The following is a 20,855-nucleotide window of genomic DNA, read 5'->3' as shown; positions in this document are numbered from 1 at the left end:
GAAGCACTGTGATGTTACGCAAATTTCCAATTATGCAGCATTTGAAATGTATTGAAGTTTAAGTCTGACTTTTCGATATCCTATTTTTAGAAATGAAAATGGTAGAACTACTAAATATTAATTAATTTCTAAGTTTGCAGTGAATAAAATCTTATAACTCATGTATGTTTTTAGTAATGTGACATTCCTTTTTAACACTTTGGGTCAGTGACCAAAACGACAGAAGATTATTATAGCCTTTTTGGCCATCAGAGAGGGACTCAATATAGCAGCTGTTGAAAAGATTTTTATTTACAAACTTCTTGAATTTTGTTTCAGTTGTTGGCGTATATACATATATTGTAATGAAAGTTCACGTTCGTCAAAACAAAAATCTTTTCTGTTTCGCCGTGTCCGCGAATACGCCCGGGAATAGTTGATTTCGTAATGGGCAGATAGTTGTGTCAACCAAAGTGTAAGAATTTAAATCGTTACATGGGACGCCTTAGTAAAACCGAAATAACAGCCGCCGTGTAAAAGTACTGTGATTCGAAGCCTCGCGGCTTCGTTGGAAACCGTGGAAACATCATAGAGAAACATGCCAAATGAAAATAATCTGGGATATTCCTCATGAACCGGTCTGTGCAATTGGTTGATCTAACGTATGGCTAGTAGCTAATTTTGGAACGCCCCCAAGGGCTCTAGTGGGTATAATCGATGCTTAAAATGAACGCAGCCACATCGCACGTAGCCATAGCTGTAGGAAGCCATTCATGCACGCATGCTATCAGTGAACTTAGTTGTCCTCTCTAAAAGTGTGGAGGCTGTATCAGGATATTACATGTTGTTCGCGAAGTCGCGATACTGAGCGTGTGTTATTCAGTGATCAGTTCATATTACGAAGATATTTTCCGTACCTAAGATCCGATCCGGTTCACCGATAGTACCTGACTTCAGCAAGGCACCCGATGTTGCGGTGAGGCTAAATTTTCAAAGTTCAAGAAATCGGCCGAATTTTGTCAGCCATTGTTGTGATTGAGGTGAAAACTTGATACACGTAAAGACATCATACCAGTACTAAATTGTTGTCGAGTTCGTGCGCATGCGCACATTACATTACGCAAAGAAATGTTGTTATTTGAAATGAAAAAATGAAACACTCTTCGGCGAATCGTTGCGGCATGATGTACCCTGTGTTGTACTCACTGGTAAGCAAAAATTTTACCTCGCGAAGGTAAAAGGATATTGCGTGCTTATCGAAGAAAGAAATTAATGTCAGAAGCAATCGAGGATCGAGCACTAAGGTTATACTCAACAGCTGATAGGATGAAGAATGCCAGGGCCAAAGAGACAGAAGAGCAGGCCGCTCTTAGAAGGATGCAAGAAGCACAGAGAATGGCCAGGCACCGTGCGAAGAAGAAGAGATGTCTTGACGAAAACTTAGCCAGAGAAATATCGAAAATTGCAGAGCTTTCAAAAATCCCAGACGCAGCGACCATTGCTCAGATGTCAGAGATGAATATGAATAAAATTTCGGCAGAATTGAAGCAGATGATGGAAAGGGGTAAAGTGCCGGAGCATATAGTTCAAATGGCTCAGCTTGCTGAATTTAGCAAAATGACAGAATTACATAAGATCTCAGCCGACATGGGAAAGCGGTACGAGATGGAGAAGATGGCAGAGTACGCCAAGACAGCGGAATACATGAAAATGCAGGAAATAGCTAAAATGAGCGAAATGGTGAAGCTGTCAGAGATGGCAAAGTATAACGATATGTCGAAAATGAATGAGATTGCTAAGATGAATGAATTGATGAAAATATCTCAGATGGCTAAAATCAACGAGGTTCAACGGATGAATGAGATAGCAAAGCTGAACGAAATGGTCAAAATGACTGAGATGGCGAAGTACAACAATGACATCGCCAAACTAACAGAAATAGCTCAGATTAATGAAGTTGCCAAGGAAATTGCCAAAATGAATGAGAAGACAAAAATGAATGAGATGATGAAGTTAGCTAATGTTCAGAATGACATTACAAAAATGCCCGAGTACTCTAAAATGGCAGAAATGGCCAAGCTCACTGAACTTGCCAAGCTCAACGAAATAACAATTACAAAATTGAATGACCCTATTCCACCTAAGATCCACGATATTCCTCGTATTCCGGAGCCTGTAATTAATGTACCTAACCCACGCAACCTGCAGAGTGTTCAAACTGTTCAAACCGCTCAAGCCAGCCCTTCGAGCACTATAAACTTTCCGTCGGTGCCTGGGCAAGGGAAGTATGCCCAGCTCTTGGTGATAATAGAAGAACTTGGACGAGACATCCGCCTATCGTATGCTGGGAGCCGCAGTGCCGCAGAACGGCTTAAAATGGGTATTCAACATGCACGGATTCTTGTTCGTGAATGCCTCCTTGAAACTGAGCACAATGCTAGACAATGATAAATTAAAATTCATAACCGATACCCGGTTCGTATTACTGTGCGATACCCGTGCTGTAATGCTTACAACAAATCAATTAAAATTCAATTTTACATTCTTTACTGTTTAGGTAAATATTATTTTTATCAGGGCCACAGGGGCGTTCCTTGATCCAGTTGAGTTGGCTTATCTAAATCTGCTATACTTGTGTTTGATTTTAATTCTGTGGGAACGTACCTTTATGTGAGCTATGGAACCAATTGTATACAATTTCACATCTACCCTTAAAATTTTCATTTATTATTCAGGGTGCCTTAGAATTGCGTACTATAAAGTATCATTCTCGAGTCAAAGGTTAGCAAAAGAGGTTCTTACAAACTCAATCTTTAATTGTTCCAGGGTATATTAAGCAGATTTAATTATCAAAAGCAACAAATGTTTGCATTCGGTGCACATGCGTAACTCCTCATCACAATTTCCTGTCGATAAACAATGTGTAGTAACAATCCCAAAAACATGAGCATTTGTGATAAATCGTAATACCTTTAACATCCAAATTTTTACAGTTTCGCGTATAACATTCAGTACTTGTCAATCTACAAAGATTTTCATTAGTAGAAAGTCTGCAAAAAATCGTGCACATGGACTGCAACCTTATAATATATATATATACGTATTACCCTTGGTAATTTATCCTGTAAATAAAAGGGGGTATTTATTTAGATCTGAGATGTCCAAAAGAAATATGTTGATCAATACCCTTCCAATAATACAGTTTAGTGGTGTGTTGAGGTATAATATTGAATGTTGCTGCCTAAGCTAGTGACGAAACAGCTTGGATCAACCACTCTTTAAATTTAAGTAATTTTCATCTTCAGTTGATTAGATGAAACGCCATTGCGAGTTGTACACAGATCCTTCTGATAAGCCAAGTTTCACTTGAAAAAACAATACTAGGTCAATAAATAAGTGAGCTTCACAAGTTTATAAAATCAGAGACTGGTTATCTGAGTGATTATTTGGCGCATCAAAAGTTCTGTTGTCATCTGATCAAAGAGTGTTTTGTAAGCAATATTAGAAATTAATTCTTACATGATTATAGTTTAAGGGACTAACTGATTACGATAATAAAACATTGTTATTGCAGACTTGACTCAACGCACCTTAATTATTACAGATATATACCTTTTTCATAGGCAATGGATAATTTTTGTCAAATCTTGAAATAAAATATGGCTTAGTTGTTGCAGATATATTCCCCTTGAGTCATTTATGTAGTTTATAAAATATACAACTTAGGCATTGTTTAGGGAGATTTCGGGTCGTACGGCGGTGTTCAATTCCGTTGAAATAGGTTTTTGAAAGGTGAGCAAACCGTGAAATGTCATGGTTCTCATTATTCTCATGAAAATGACCTTAATTAGGTAACAATTATTTGTTTAAAGAATCGAGATCGGGTTCTTTACTGTCAGGCGCCAATCTTCTGTTGGGCCTTAATTCGACTGTAACTTTTTCTGAACGTCACCTGTAAAGTACGAAAAGTCTGAAAAGCGCGGGCTTATTTTCTTCTGCTAACTTCTGCTTCATTTATTCTTCACCATACTTCAACGTACCTTCCATACTTCACCTTCCGACAACTAAGCCATACCCAATTGCGAGGTTGGCCATGCTCATTTTCTCTACCTTCAACATGGCATTAGAGAATAAAATTATTCAATTACTAAGCCGGGAAAGTTTGTATCTGAAACAAAGCATGTAGAAGTATCTTGCCTTTTCTGAAATAGGGGGAGAGGATACAAAGAATGTTTATATAAGATATTAAAATATACCAATTGCTACTTCACTTGATAATAAATTTAATTTTACAATGTTTCTCATCCCGATTATTATCATGGTTTGTAGATGCAGTAACAGATAGTATAGTACTATTCGGTATTTTTCAAACTACCAAAGTTTATCCGCGATTGTTTAAGTTTGCGAGCAATCTTTTATTAATACAGTCTGTCTGATCTCAGGTTTTCGTATATTTTTGTAATCGGTGAAAATGTTAATTCTCATTATTTTTATCTCACGTAAGTATTGCACTAGAGAAGGGCAAGATCGCTTTATGACACAAATACATGCAATTACACGTAAATGAGCCAATCCATGAATCTTCAACCAGCTTTCTAGGGTAAAGATTTCGATTTAGCCGACATTTGGTTACGTTGTATGTGGTCATCCATAGTCATCGGTAACCGGGAAATGTGAGGGAATTTCAATCTTGGCCAGAGAAAAAGAGATGACCAAACATCTGATAAATGGCTGGAAAGAAAATTAAAAAATTCTCATGGTATTATTGAAGAAAAAAAAAAAAAAAAATTTGGGGCAACCAGACACGACAGAAGTGAAGCATACTATTTCCTAATCAACTTACATTGAAATGAAGAATTGAAGGTATTTCAATTGGTGATTCGAAGCACTAATGAAGACAATAACAACTTTGGTCAGGGAAAAGTGTGAGAATTTTTTTTTCCTAAAAAAGTGACCACCATGAGTGTACACTGAGATATGAAAATTTTCGGATCTTAGGTCTCCAAGCCTCAGCGTTTACGAAAGACACGCTGGTCAATTTTATCTATTTTTTCGAACTAGACCGTTGTCTTCGAATTTTTAGCCCTTCCTGTCGTCTGAAATATAATGAACTCATTTTTGGGTGAAAAAAGCAGATTTTTTCGTATCCAAGATTTATTTTAAGGTGGATCCTCCGAAAGGGCCAAAAATTTAGATTTATTTGAGATGTTGGTAATTGTATACCGATATACTCCAAAGTGTTTACTTTCTCACACGAAAAAATTAAAACAAAAATTGTTGATGAAAAACAATGTGAATTCCGTAAATTCAAGATCTCTTCCTATTTTCATCCTAAAAGTTCAAGTTATTCAAAAGTTTTAGGATGTTCTTAAATATGTCTACTTTCTGGAACAAACAAATTAGAATAATTTATTTTTCTGACCTTTGCATATGCATGACACAATATGTGAAAAAACGCTTATTTCGTATTTCTTGTGAATTATCTAAAAATAGATTTCAGATTCGTAAAGACCAAACTTTTCGATACACAAAATACATTACGTCATATCTTTTGCAATGAAAGGAAGTGCTAAAACTCGGGAACAAAGCTTCAATTTAAAACTGGTAAATTTGATGAACGTATTTCCCATCAATGGTAGGCCAATATACCAAAAAATTGAAGGATTTTTATACAATATACTAGAAGATATTCAAATTACAGAAAAATTCAAATTTTGAGCTCAGAAAGCTAGCCGGAGGTTCATGGATCGGTCTAAATATAATTACTCAAGATCCGGTCTCCCTATTCTGGACTTGAAAATATATATTTATACATGTATAAATGATTCAAAACAACTAAGAATATGTTTATGTAATATGCGACTGAACCTCACGTTAATCAAGTCCCTATAAAAATAATTACTTTATTAATATGTAGTTGTAAAGGAGGTTTTCGAACTTGTCACACTCAATGTTCATTATCACAATTAACGCCTGATAAATTCCACTCGAATTTTATTCTCTCTAAAATTCCCACTGGCGTTTGGAAACCTGTAGAAGCATAACTTGTCTCCTACCATTACTCTCTGTAACACTTGAGACTATTGGAACTATTTTCCACTTATCTTCCACAAGTCCGAAGAATTTGTAGGGAGTTTATTGTAACCTTAACCCGTAGTAACCACACCTCCATTGAGGATACACACCAACCACTAGTATGATTTAGGATTTTGCATTTTCAGAGTACTACAACTCGTACAGATAATCCAAAAGTATTCAATAATCAATATTTCTTGGAATAAAAATTCCCCAAAAATCCAATACGAAATCTCAAATACAAAAAAATAATATTGTTGTAGTGAAAATGCGTCGAAATCTAATCGAACTGGTTCAAAAATCATTTTTTGGCTGAAATGTACTTGACGAAAATAATATTTTATAAACATTACAGACCATCGAAGATTTTTAAGTGTGTTTGAACATAGCTACCCTATATTTTTTAAAAGGTAAAGAAATCAGTACATGGTTTATTTGTGATGACAAAACATGTTTCTTTATTTTTTTCTTTTTGTAGAAAATATTACAAAAATTGAAATGTTTCTGTTCGCTTGTAGGTATACCTTAATTTACATCATCAGCGCACTCGATGCAAAGTCCGCATCTGTGGCCGTCGGAAATGCGACCTGATTTCGACTAACAAAGTAGAAATTATAAAAATTTGCATATTTTCGTACTAGAAACTAAAAATTATGTTCAAATACTTACATTCAACATTTTTTCCGTAAAAATATACAATATTTTTGTTTTCATCGCGCGCCTACTTTTCAAACGCTGCTCCCACACTAGTGCTGATTTGTACTTCGTCGCACTTTTCACGCTGTTTGAGTCCGATTTTAAAACGAATGACACCAAGACATTGCGCAGGTGTCTGTCCAGCCCAGGGTGATAACATATTTGTCGTGATGGGGAAAGATCTTTATGGAAAGCCGTTAAAAAGAGCCACGAACAAGAAATTTTACGTAATGCGAATTTGCACTGGTGTAGTTACTACGGATTAAAACTTCTCAGTCGGTGAAAAAAGTTTAGTTTACAAAATGAAATTGGAACCATAAGTCGAACACAACACTGTCAGAATCTTCAAAAAATCGCCATCAACTGCTTACCGTAATGGAAAGTTTATACAAATAAAAATTTGTGATATTTAGAAAAGTGTTCTGCAAGTAAGCACACTTTGAAATTATCGTGCCGCAATTGAAGCAAGACCTCTTATACACATAGAATACTATATTTAAAACTACATCATTTCTAAACGAGCTTCCTAAATTCGTTGAAACGGTTGAAATGATTCTATAATACTGATATTTTGTACACATTTTCCGTTCAATTTTCTTTGCGAAATATTAAAACAATCACAGAAAACAGATATTAATTTCACACCATTTTACTTTTGAGCTCAATTACTTGAATTATACAGCCAGATTTATTCCTAAAATGATCTGCAAGGAGTGAACTGTTTTAATATGCTAACGTTACATGATAAAATAATCATGCCTACAATTTCTTATGTACTTTACCAAGTTTTTCACTCACACGCAGTTCCGGAACACCCTATTTGGGCTGATCAATAAATAGACATTGTCTTAGGTCTGTCTAATTGATCGATATTATGTATCCGTATGAAGTAGAAAGTTAAGCTATTCGTAAATAAACTTACCGATTTTCTACTATCCTCTTATCATTTCACACCTGTCAACGTGATTTTCATAAAACTAAAAGTTGGCATGTCTAATTTCTTTCAGAATTTTTTTCACGTCCGATCGATACACTTAAACGGAGAGTATCAGATCTCGGATCACAGATTCTGCGGAAACTTATGGAAATTTCTTAGGCCCGAATTATAGAGCCGTTGATGCGTAGTTACGTCCGTTTGGTCTTCCTTCGCATCGATTTACAATTCATCAGGTTGTTCAAAATTTTGTAGTAATGTATCAATAGAATTAGGCCACTCTTCTACCCCCGAACAATTCTAATACATCAGGTTCTCAAGAATTCGCAGCTTATAATTTACTATGGCTCTGAAATAATAATGTATCCGTTTACACTTGAAACTATGAGAACCTGTCGTCAAAACTTCAAGAGAGGACAATGAAAATTAATATTTCAGACATAAAATACACAACAGATTTCGATTATTTGGGCATTCCACTCGTTAAACTGCTAATACACTGAATTTTATTACAACGAATGAAACTGCACGTTAGAAGCTCTATATTTTAGGGCAAGGAAACACCTCTAGAAGTTTCGACAGGATCCGTGATCCAAAGGTCAGATAATCTCCTTACTAGGAGAGAATTCTAAACTGAGAACTTTTTTCCATGCAATTTATTCGATTTTAGTCGGTTGTTTCTTTGTTCGGCTGCCACGAAAGAACAAAGACTCATGCATAGGACATGAATACAGAAATATTCAAACGCCCTATAATATGTTCGGGATTTAATCGAGTTTCGTCCAACTTTTCGGCGCTAAATAAATTATTCAAGACGAAGGTATCATGTACTCGTTCGAGCAGTTCATCAGTTAAAAACAAAATATTTTATACCATCAAGTTTTTGTGCAGGTCCGAAAGAGTTGATTAAAATGAAACACCCTGTATATTGCGATCGTTTTTGGTAATTCATTAGGTGTAAATCTTTCCTCTCTACCTAGATGTAATGTAGGCATTTTAGTTCTTGAACAAAGAAATACGTAAGAAAAATAAATGTACGTTAATTATTAACATACGTATATAAATTTAGCAGTTCAGCAGCACACTTCAATTTTGTACTAACCAAAATAGCCTGTACATGTGATTCGATTAAAAAAGGACACGGGTCTAGGTAAAATTATTAATACTAACTCAGGTAGATTTGTAGACCGTCTTTGTAACGTCTATTCATATTTTAATTATTACAAGTTGCTTATTTTTATAATTTTTTAACATTGCTGGTGCACAGTTCTATTACTTTACAAGGTGAGTCACATGAATTTTCTACAGATTAGGGAGTCTTTTGCTACTCGTAGAATAGACCACTTCTGCTAAGAGGAAGAGCTACTGGTTGTAGATATTGCGCATATACACAATGTATGGAATACCGCCAGTAGTGACTAAAACGTAAATACATTACTTAAGCCTTAATCGGCTGTTGACTTCTTCATGTACAATAAAATAGACCATTAGCATATTTAAACCACGAATTTGTTATTGATGATAAACAGAATGAAAACAATTTATTAACTCACTTGAAATTATTCTAATTCCTTTCAGACATTCACAATCAAAAATTGATTCATTATAACATTTTTTCAACTGAAAATGTTTCCATTCAGTTCAAACTTATCAATATACACCCATATACGATAACAAAATAACCGTACAAGAACAGGTTTAGAAGGGATCAAAACGATTTACACTTCTTATTGATTTATTTCCATTTACTGGAATATAGGATATTGGATTCAAGAGAATCGGGTGTCATTAAATTTATGACTCCATTTTTCCAACAATCTTCCATGTTTCTTCATTCTATATAATCTTAATGTAAAAAGAAAATATCCAGTAACATTACAGAGAAATATGATATTGCTTTCAAGTGACTAATGATGTAGGAATAAGGCTTTTCGAAGGGAATTTTGTATATTCAGATACACAGAAATACAATCGATCAGACAATCACCACAAGCTAAACAATTTGAAGTTTGAAATTATTATGAAACATTTTAGAAATTTCCAAGACTTTTTCGAATCCTGTGACCGCCGGACACTATAGTCTCATTAGTATAAAAGTTATTCTATGTAAGCTGGTACAATGTGAAACTTTTACAGAATTTCTACAATCTTTTAAAAATTTCCCAACTCTTCTAGATTTTTCAGGTGTATGACCAACCTGTGGTGTTTTTTTTCTCTTACTTGTCAATAATTATCTGCTTAGTATAAAATACTGAAATACAGTTTTGAAGTGAACATTTTGAAAGTATCAGCATTATATTGTTCCTTCAATTGTGTAAAAAACAGTTGTCAATGGAAGCATAGTTACGGACTAGACACACTACTGCGAGTATTGGTAGATAGTTACTCCTTCATCATTTTCACTTTGCACATGAATTTAACAGCATAGACGGAAAATTGCGTTTCTTTGTTCAATAAATATCTAGATGTAACACTTGCCGTAGCTTCACCATGTAGCTGTGCAATTTTCAGCACTATTCTCAAGAAATGAGGCAAGGAAAACTTGATAATAGATAGTTTCTACACCTTTTTGTTTATATTCATTTGTGCCCAGTTATCCGTGGTAACAACACAGAACACAAAGCAAAAATATATTTTATGCCTTATTTACCTGATGACTCGGTAGTGAGCCAGTAAGTCTTCATCAACTCTGTCTAATAACTTCATTGAAGTCAGGAATAAGGGGCCTTTTCCCAATGCTGTGTGGTCGTGGCTTACCATTAGTTTCAAGCCAGACGCTCAGATCTGTAGAGTCACGTGACTGCCCCCTCAATGCGCTTGGGATAATTTTTATACAAAGTTAATTTATTTTAACACTTTTAATACATTGCAATATACTTGCAACACAGTGCAGTTCGTTACATGTTCTAAGTAAACCTCCCCCGTGGATCGTCCACGGCATTAAAAGTTTACATGTGATAACATTAACATAATTTATAAATATCAATTATTATGTATGCATCTGGGCAGATGATTTATACGAGTTCATCGCCACATATTTATATACGTTTTCTTATTTTGAAAATACAATAATCAGTACAGGTTGTCGACGTTATACTTAATAATATAATATGTATGTATATGTGTGTGCGCGCGCGTGTGTGTATGTGTGTGTGTGTGTGTGTGTGTGTGTGTGTATAAATTTAGAATTGTGCATAAAGTTAGAGCCATTAATTGCAGCTATAGCCATGGATGCAACGGGATGAATCATAGATTCTTATCGTTAATTCCTAAATGATTTATGTAAATGCTATATTATCAATAGATCGAATATTATAAGACTATCACTCACCTCTAAGGTTTTTATCGCCCGCTTGCTTAACATTAATTGGTGTAGCCGTTTGAGACTTAAGTTGAATTGATTCAATTTTACAAACGCCCACAATCATTGCATTGTTCGATTTTATTTCAGTTGAGTGATATTGAATTTTATTTTCAACGATGGAACTTGATGAAACCAGCAAATAATACGAGGTGGATCATCGTCCTCGTCCTCGTCCTCGGTTGAATAAAATTTCTATCATGTTAATAATTAGTTATTATTTTTATCATTTAAACAGACTTGGAAAGACTATTCTTACATTACTTCAGCCGTTCACCACCCGCCACTTCACTCGCTCTTTATAAGCCTATTTATTTTGAAAGTGTTTCATTACTTTATTATACCCAAGAGTCCCCGGCTGTTGCCGCCGTTGTACTAGGAGGAATGCTCGCCGTTGTAGGTACCACTTGTTCTTGAATACCGACACCATCCCTCACCCACTGCGGATTTCCGGTTCCCCCCGCAACCGTCCCACCCTGAACCCCTTGACCACCCTGAACCTGACCCGCCCCCATCTCATACTGCCGTTTCTTTTTCTTCTCCAAGTTAACTTGCGCATAGAGCGGCTCACCGGGTTTTGGCTGCTGCAACACACACACAAGCCTACATTAGTACCGTGCAATTGCCACCCGAGTTTATATTTTCTCGTCTTTTCTTTCGCTAACATGTTTTTATCAACCATACTAGACTTTTTGCTGGTTTCAACAACGTTCCTAATGCGGTCGAAAAAGTATTTTATTGTCGATCGTCTTCAAATCGGATCAAAGGGATTGTCTTTTCCAATTCCGAAATTCATAAAATCAGAATCGGTCACAGCTCTACCACTCTGCGTTATGCTTTTCTTTATACGAAATAAATACACATCAAAGTCACAAAGTAAGCTAAAAGGTTGAAACACTGCACTTCACAAAAGCAAATCATTTGGTTTAGAATGCTCATGCCTCAATTGAATCTCAATTGGTCAAATGCATTCCACTGTACACACTGTCGATTTCGGAACGCTTTTTAGATATTTTGAACGAAGCTTCGTACCGTTTATACTTTTTCAATAAATATTTTATAAAATGGCAAATTTAAAACCGTCAAGAGTTCGAGATTTTTTTGGGTAGTTCGTACTTTCAGTTCCAAAATCAATAGACAACTTTCAATTCTACGCATTTATCAGTGTATTACATTTGTACTCCTTAAACATCTAAAATAGTGAGAACTCAAAGCACATATAACTATAAAATCGGGCTGGAAGAAATATTACTATAGTATTTTCTTCACAATTTTCGCTTCAGTTATTGTTTTAAAATATATGTAACATGGTTTTGAATCCAGCAGATTGGAACAGCGTGGTGAAAACTGCGACATAGTAATATGTGTATGCAATTTCCATTTACATAATAAATTTCAGATAAATTGGTGGTATGGCAAAAGATGTCAATTCAAAAATAGAGTTTATTTCACAGGTATGTGTTGCCGTAATTAAAGCTCGAGTTCTTGAATAAGTGCACTATTGAAACAATTCTAATAATATAGCCAATTCTAAAATGTAAATCAACACAATTGTTCTTCTACGAATTTTCTCCCTTTAAAAGATGTTGGTTTCGTCATGGAAGATTAAAGATTTTAGTTTCATATTATAGACGATCATTGGCTGAGATGTATCTTACAGTATGTACGAAAAATTAGGATTGCTCATTAAGTAAGATTGGAGATATTGATTGATAATGTTGGAATATTTTGATATAGTATAATGGAAGACTTGGGTGATACAGTATGAAATTTGTTTATAGTAATGAAATGAACAATGACAAACATTCTCCCCATATTGTTTGTTAAAGCAATTTGTCAATTTATATCGTTGATAAATAAGACAAGGAACTGACAAAATATCTTGCCATAATATTTCAACGACGAAATTAAATGGATGTTTGATAATCTCCATTTGATCGCATTTTACTTTCTCAGTGGTGTTATATTTGAAAATACATGAAGTGTTGAAGTATTTTTGAAACAAGGTATTACAGAATATTCTGTATACACAATTTTTTTTACGTATTATTGAAGACTGCTTTTTAAAATTCAATTGTCTAGAGAATTGCAAACTGATCTCTAAGCATTGTATAATTGTGCGCATACTTCTTCAAATCAACTCTAATATAGCCTTCCGAAATTTTAATGACAAAATGATTCGCGTTTCACGCACTTTTAAAACAACTTTTCTTCTTCCACCGAATATTTTTCATATAATTATTTCCTATGATCCGAATTTGGAAAACATCGACTGTTATACTTTATAACCGCATATATAATTTCTTGTAGAAATGACTTCTTGACATCAATATGATGCAGGATAGGTTTCTTGAATATGAAGGTTATTAAACGTAAGCAAAACTTTTGATACGTTTAATGACCTTCATATCCAAGAAACCTGTCCTGTACATAATTTCTGTTTGGTGTATGATATTCATATGTGTAATTATTACCCAAATATTGTGGGAGAATGTGATGGTAAATAAAAAGCAAGTGTTTGTTTAAGCAAACGTAGGCAGTAAAATATTGTAAAGATTGTTGGCATGTGTCTTAAGGGCATTAGAAATTCTTATGTTCAGCTTGGAGTTCGGCAACAAATCAATTATGCATTACTGCCATTACTCTGAAAAGAAGAAAATTATTGAAACAGAAAATAACTTAAAAAGATATACCTTGGTATCACACCTCCCACAGCTCCTAAAAATACTCCAAAGTCATTATTTTAAGTTGTCACAACTCTGAACTCCAAGAGATAAAAATTTACTTTCACAAGTACTTATTTTTATTAGGTCAATATATATATAAATATTCGATATACATATATTTGTAACTATATTCAATTATATGTACGAACATCCTTCACTATAGTTAGTGTATTAAAAAACCTTTTCCAAAATATAGTGAGAAATGAGAAGTATATTTTCAAAAGTGAGAATAAAATTTGTTAAATAGTAAAATAAAATATATTAATGAGAGGAAATACCTCTAAACGAACAAAATATTTCAATTTAAATATAAAAGAACAAACGGATCTTGTTATTAGCTTAGTTCTTTTTTTCCAATGTTATATTTATAAATATTACCTTCATAAATATCTTTAAACATACGTATGTAATTTATGATTAACTACTTGCTTCTGATATTGTGAACTATGCCTGCGCTACTAACTATTTCTTTTACTAATAAGCTTTCATTCAAAAACCTTTTCAGATGATCACCTCAATCATAATTCGAATAACTGATTCATAAAAATATACAGAACAATACTTTTACAAGGGATATCGCGCGATTTTGTTAAACAGCAATATCGCCTTTGGAAAAATATAAACAATTATACATGAATATTGATTGACCGGACTGCATGTTCAAATAAGCAAAGACATCGACAAATCATAGTAGACCTGATTCTGTTACACGTGATGATTGTTATTGCTGATAGAATTTTTGTCCATCATACGTTGCTCCGTGATATTATGCACCTATCGGTATAGGTGCAGTTAGGGTGAAATGGCTAATTGTAAATTCTATTGGTTGATTCGATTACTAACTATCAGTAGGATGAATCAAATGAGAGAGAGAAATACCTTATCAGCAATTTAGGAATGTAATAGCAACATCAGACTGCTTGGAATAGCAATCAAAAATGAAAAATAGTTGAGTATGATGTTTACTAGATGTTGTGAAAATGTTAGAGTATAAATCACATCGCATCAGTAAATGAGCCGTAATCTAGCAACCATTTGCCTTAGAATAAATAGTTGGATACGATGATTAAAATTTTTTTTAATCCTGTACTTATAATAGTAGGCCTAGTTGAAGGACAGGCAGTATAAACAAAACATTATGGGTACTTTATTTATATACGATTTATAGTATCACAGGCCTGGGCAGACACTATGAGAGGGGGTACCTTTAGAAAATTTCAACGTCTTAGGGAAATTTCTGAAATACATTACATAGTCTTGTGAATAGTAGAAATTTCATATCTTATAAAATGTAGTCATGAAAATGTTACTCTGTAATTTTCTCTACTGAAAGTTGGTCCGTTAAGAAGATTCGTCGTCAACCGATGGAAAAGTTTCTGAATAATTAGAAAATAAGATAAGAAATCTGAGCAACGATTAATCTGAATTTTCATAACAATCGCTTTTTCTTTATTACTATCTTTCGTTCAGTAATAAGAGGCGATGTTTCATAGATTCAATAAATAGTGTCGGATCACATACAAGGCGTATTCTTAGGAACCATCGAGCTAAGCAGGCCCCTGTGTTTCCCTTCAGATTCAAATCTTGCTATATTGTTAAAAAAACAATTGCTGACCTCTCAGATCAGAGGGGTAAAATTGTAAGAACACCGGTATTGTTTCAAGTGTTATTATTAATCGAATTAAGGGTTTCGCGAATATTAAAATCTATTCACACTAGTATGAACGAGCAGAAAAGATCCCCATAATGTTTGTACTTTAGGCCACAGGAGTTTTGAATCTGGTATTACCAGATAGACATCACTTTTATACAAAAAAGTAATGAACAATGTAACTACAAAGTTTCGACCAAGCACTAGAGATATTATGTATCGTTGTGCACTTTTACTTCTCAGTTTGATTGCTTTCTCATCATATGTATTATGCGTGGATTTGTTTTACACTCTTAAAGCGAAATGGTGGGGATGAACGCAATGTTACGAGCATTTATTTGAGTGCTTCGCGATTTCTAAGGAAGCTTACGCTCAGCACTTCAGCGTACTGTACCTTGATCCGTTAAAAACACTCTATTTTGAGACACATGTACCTGTGAATGTATTGACTTTAGGTGATTCTGATAATTGTTATCCAAACACAAAAAAAAAGTTTGAAGTGACACATGTATGATTTATTTATCATTTACACTATGAAGTAAATTCATAGAGGAAACAAAGTATTTCAATCATACAACTTCCCTATTGTGTCTGTTGAAAATTAATGATTGTTACCGAATCGTATTTATCATCGCTACCTGTTGATATGTGAAAAATTGGAGTTTTCTAAGTGTAATTGGTGTTTTCTATTCCTTAGTTTTGAGTTTCTTTGCAAGCATTCAAAGTACATAGTGCCAAATTTATGCAATAAATTATGACGCTCCGTCAAATTAAGTTCTAACACGTTTTTGACTTTTGTGCCTCAAAAAGAATGTTGCCATGCACAAATTGAATTTACAGTTCAGAGGATTCAAGAATTTAGATCATTACTATCTTCAAACAAATTTTAATTTGTTAGCTCCTATTCGAAGTTTAGAAATCTCCAAACCGACCCAGAACTGATGAATTGAATCTAAACAGTAGCTGATGAAGTTTTACGTTTCATGACAAAATTGAAAATAAAAAACTGAAATTATCGTAACAAATAAATCAAATAATTGATCTTCTCTGCCTTTTTGTACAACTTTTGCTGGAGTGTTCTATAGTTTCATTTATCATCTTTAAACACGACCTTTAATACTGTTTAAAATTACTTGTAAGCATATTTAGTCGTTAAGTTGGCACAATATTTAGTTTGTTTTGAATGTTTAAAAAATAGATGTAGAAACGATGTGTGTGTATGTGTGCGTGTATAACTCAGTAATGTGGTCGAAAAATAATAGCCATTAATTAAATTGAACCCACCATCTGGTGATAATGATATTAACACACGTATAAAATTCTACGTTTATTTTGAGTGAGCTAACGTACGAGAGTGATGGAGAATTTTGTAAAATGCTAATTACTATTTGGTCCAGCAATAGCCGTCGTTTGTTCTTCAACAATGGCATGTATACTAATTAGACCCTGCGTTTGTTTTAGTGATTCATCTTTGAGATTATTATTGATTATTATATTACCCCTATCTATAATTTAAAAATGAGCTAAAAACACAATTGTTTCTTCGTTAGTTTATATTAGCGCTTTCAACTGCAGACAAAGAAAGAAATACAATAAAAGTATTTCAATAACATAAATTATATAGGCTGTTGGTTGAAAGTGAACTGTTATGAGTAAATATACATTTACTTGTTGAACAGCTACAATTCGATTTGATACAGGAGAAATTGTGCCACTTATGAGTTATAGCAGCGATTCTCGGCAAAACAGAAAAAAAAAGTCGAAGTTCACAGGCAGCAGCGTATTATTATAACTAAACTCTATCCTGGTGAAAGTAGTTGAAATAAAATCTTCAGAAGCTATTTAAAAATGCATCTGACTATTAAATGTGTTCTTCGTGTAATAATGCGTCTGCCTTTGAAGAGCTAAAGTGCTAATTGGTATTACGTTTAATGTATTATTAATTGACTTAGTTTTCTTTTATATAATTCAAATTCATTCCAACGTTCTATAACCTACAACGTGCTACCAGACTTGGTTATTTTCCAAGTGATTAATAAATTCACGCTAGCATAGAAATCTGATAATAATGATTTATAATGTTTTACTTGATACATTCCATCGTCAATTGATGGAAATTGTAATCACGAATTAGCCAGGGGGCCATTTAACAAATACGTTTGCTTTGGAGAGGGATGGGGGTTCCAGAAGAGTGTGATAATCAGTTTTTTTGCTCGTAAATTTTAGATCGTCCGCGGTCTGGGACAATTTTTTATTTATTTTTTTCAAATTTAGATTGGAGAATAAGAAAATGAATATTGTGTCAATGATTTTCAGAATTTTATCATAAATTCTCGATTGAAGTAAAATTTTGTATTTTCAGTACACAAATAATATCAATCACAGGATTTGTCAAAAATAGCATTATGGAAAAATAATAACTTTTGGTAGCCCCCCCCCGGATTTGTAGCGTATTATTTTAGAGTTTGAAAGAAACGAGCCAACCGTTAAAGGGACAGCGGTCTAAAATCTTCCAAAGCAAATGTACATGTTTAATGGCCCCTAGTATCATTATATATGTGTGTGTATATATATATATATTTAGTATTATAATTAATATTCATTTCTTTTTATTGCTAATCGAAAAGCTTTGATAAATTAACAAATTAATAAATTACTCTGTTTATAATTGGTCTAAGATCCAAATATATTGTGACTTGTAAATTGGGAAGAATTGATTAATTATTTGTAAAGTAGAAGAGACAGAGTAAAACAACACAAGTAATTCTTCAAGAATGCAAAAAATTCGAATAGACATTCAATTTCTATGTACTCACTTTTCCAATATAATCTTCCATAAAGTAGCCTATTTAAAGAAGTATTAAAATATAAAATGAAGTTTTACTTTTATAATACATAATATTGAAAAAGAAACAAAAAATAAAAACTAGGGCAAGAATAATTTTGATCATTTTCTTGGAAAAAAAGAGAAAAAAAGCTCCACACAGCTTTGAGATTACATTGGGCAACCAAAATTTAGAACCAATATCAAGCAGAGAAGGTAAAAGTGCAGAGTTTTTGTAAACGAAATTTTTATAATATTGTAAGAAAAAATAGGTGCATAACATAAATTTGATATCACTTACGCAGCAACTGTTTATACTGTATTCGACATATCTTAGAATGTAAATCATGTGTGCGTGTACAAAGGTGTGTTCAATTATTATTTTTTTTTGTGGAGGGTCATTTGTTTCAATCATCTAATGACTTACTGGTATCGAGGGAAATACGCAAACTCCTCCAGCTGGTGGGGCATGTCCAACACTCTGCTTAGGATACTGCATATCTGACATGGTCAGCTCTTCATTCTGCTAAATAAAACAAAAAAGATTCAGCCATGGCTATGACATTCGTCATACATACACAAACAACAAATAGAAAAATATTGTTTACAGATTAATGAGAAATACCACGGTGTAAAAAGTTTATCACGAATATGAAATGAGTAATTATTATATTGAATATCTGATAACACTGTAAAACAGTAATTTGTTCGGCAGAAATACAAATAATTAGTTATGTTAACTAGTAATAAAAGTCACGTCAATGTGGTAACATCGAAATTTATGAAATATAAGAGGTGTCATCTTTCATAAAATCACTTGATCTTAATTTAGTAGGTTTTGTACTGAATGTCTTTCTTGTACTACTCACGCAGGTGCTCAACTGAGCTCATACAATCTCAAATATCTGTGAGAAACTGAAAGTAGTCCACTTTTTTTTGTAACACGCACAATGAAAGTTCTCTTTTATGCATCGTCCACATAAAAGAATTTTTTAAACCTTAGTGCGACAAAAACTTTCTGCACCGCTAGCGATGAATAGCGTTGCAGAAAAGTTTTCAAGTTCCGGTGCACGGTGCATAATAAAACAGGACTTGACATTACAGATGTAATGAAAAATAGTGTTCAATACACGACCGAACAGTGCCAATTGCCACCTTTACGTTCTATCATCAAAAATACTATTGCATTATTCACAATATTTCCAGAGAAAACTCTACAGTCCGTTGAAATGTGTTGTAAGTAATCATGTCGAATATAGAAAAAACTCCGCTTACAAACAAATCCGTGGGCACAAGGTTCAAAAATGCGTCACACGATAGGAAAACCACCCATGCATTTACAGTCATTTATTAAATACCGGCCACCCAATCTCGAGTAAGAAAAGAGCCGCTCAAGTGGGCTTCAGGTAAAATCTACTGCGCCGGTTGCACTTGTGACCATTATTTAATAAATGACCCTGTACACATAGCCAGTAAAACCGATTCTACCTAATGTTGGCTCACTCATCGCTTCACATTTTGAGTTGTCCACTTTTTGTTTACTAAATAGTAATTGATTGGATTGCATGTATCCATAAGGGTTAGTGGTGTGGAATGAAAAATAAATTAAGTTTAAATGACAATTACAAAACAAAGTTTTCATAAATAATACATGAACCACAGGTCAGAAACATAAAGCATTGTGAAATTGTTTTTGAAACTTTGCTTACCTGTTGATACATTGTAGGCCGTCCTACGTTGTTGGAATTTTGACTAGGCCTTTGCATGGTACGATCTTCGTATCGTGTGCTTCCTTGACTCGCCATTGGTCGATTCAGAGTACTGCAATCAAAGCTAAAATTTTATATAGAATCAGAAGGCTTTAAACTGGGATGGGACTCTGCAGGTTTTTTTTTTTTTTGTAATAAATACCAATACAATATCGTAAGTTGTTATAGAATAAAATTAAGCAGAGTCCCTAAACATAAAATAAGAACAACATAAAATGTTATCAGTAGCAAATAAAATCATGACTTATTTTATAATTATAATAAAGTATGTTCAAGACATGAAATGACGAGTATACGCGAGTAGTAAAATGTTTTTAGAGCGGAATTACGAGGTACTTTGTTAACCGTCATGCTCTCAATGTAAATTGAACTGATTCTAATACCTGTTGGCATTATTAGGAGAATTCGGTCCAGAGTTTCTAGCTGCCACAGTTTTTGTGACAAAGTCTTGTTCCTTCCAGCCATGTTTCTTGTAAACATCTCTCAGTTCTTGATGCTGCCACATGGTAAACAAAACTTGTCCTGGTAAAAAACATAAAATTACCAAATTTTTTCCAGTGGCTGTTAATTTAATATTATTACAATTCAATCTTGTCGAATGCAAGAAATATAATAACAAATCATTTTTAGAGTTATAGGAATCATGAGGCTCAGTAATCACTATTATCACATCACTAGTTGACATGTAATGTGATAATTCAGTAACTGTTATGCTTCTGATAATCTCTTAGATGTAGAGGGAAGAAAAGAAATTCTATTTCAATAGAATATGATTGTAGTCTGTCGTAGTTATAATAATATAGATATGAATATTTCAGTACTAATTAAACATTCACTATA

At 33.7% G+C, this 20,855-nt stretch overlaps 2 protein-coding genes across 14 annotated transcripts in view; one reads left to right on the top strand and one right to left on the bottom strand.

Annotated features, from left to right (window-relative positions):
• The first annotated feature begins 1,117 nt into the window (after positions 1-1,117).
• LOC124217539 (CDK2-associated protein 1) lies at positions 1,118-7,683 on the top strand. Its single transcript, XM_046623326.2, has one exon. It carries the CDS (start codon positions 1,252-1,254, stop codon positions 2,425-2,427), a length of 1,176 nt encoding a protein of 391 aa, XP_046479282.1. The 5' UTR covers positions 1,118-1,251; the 3' UTR covers positions 2,428-7,683.
• A 1,176-nt stretch (positions 7,684-8,859) lies between these two features.
• The window catches only part of p120ctn (adherens junction protein p120), a 29,472-nt gene continuing 17,476 nt past the window's right edge, over positions 8,860-20,855 (bottom strand). For 8 of the 13 annotated variants that reach the window (XM_046623311.2, XM_046623321.2, XM_069135570.1 and 5 more), the window contains 4 exons: positions 20,399-20,537; positions 19,956-20,079; positions 18,674-18,772; positions 8,860-11,629 (listed from right to left, as the gene is read on the bottom strand). In XM_046623311.2, the coding sequence (XP_046479267.1) occupies positions 11,384-11,629; positions 18,674-18,772; positions 19,956-20,079; positions 20,399-20,537 (608 nt within the window). In that variant the 3' untranslated portion in view covers positions 8,860-11,383. The remainder of the gene's footprint in view (positions 11,630-18,673; positions 18,773-19,955; positions 20,080-20,398; positions 20,538-20,855) is intronic. The other 5 variants (XM_046623314.2, XM_046623315.2, XM_046623316.2 and 2 more) reach the window with 5 other exon arrangements.

The sequence above is a fragment of the Neodiprion pinetum genome, chromosome 4 (genome assembly GCF_021155775.2).
Source record: "Neodiprion pinetum isolate iyNeoPine1 chromosome 4, iyNeoPine1.2, whole genome shotgun sequence".
NCBI classification, from domain to species: domain Eukaryota; kingdom Metazoa; phylum Arthropoda; class Insecta; order Hymenoptera; family Diprionidae; genus Neodiprion; species Neodiprion pinetum.
The sequence above is the reverse complement of the archived record's forward strand: the minus strand, read 5'-3'. Positions and strand labels throughout refer to the sequence as shown.

What these genes read in the sequence shown, in the direction of transcription:
- LOC124217539 (XM_046623326.2), top strand. Translation starts at nt 1,252, where the DNA reads ATGTCAGAAGCAATCGAGGATCGAGCACTAAGGTTATACTCAACAGCT.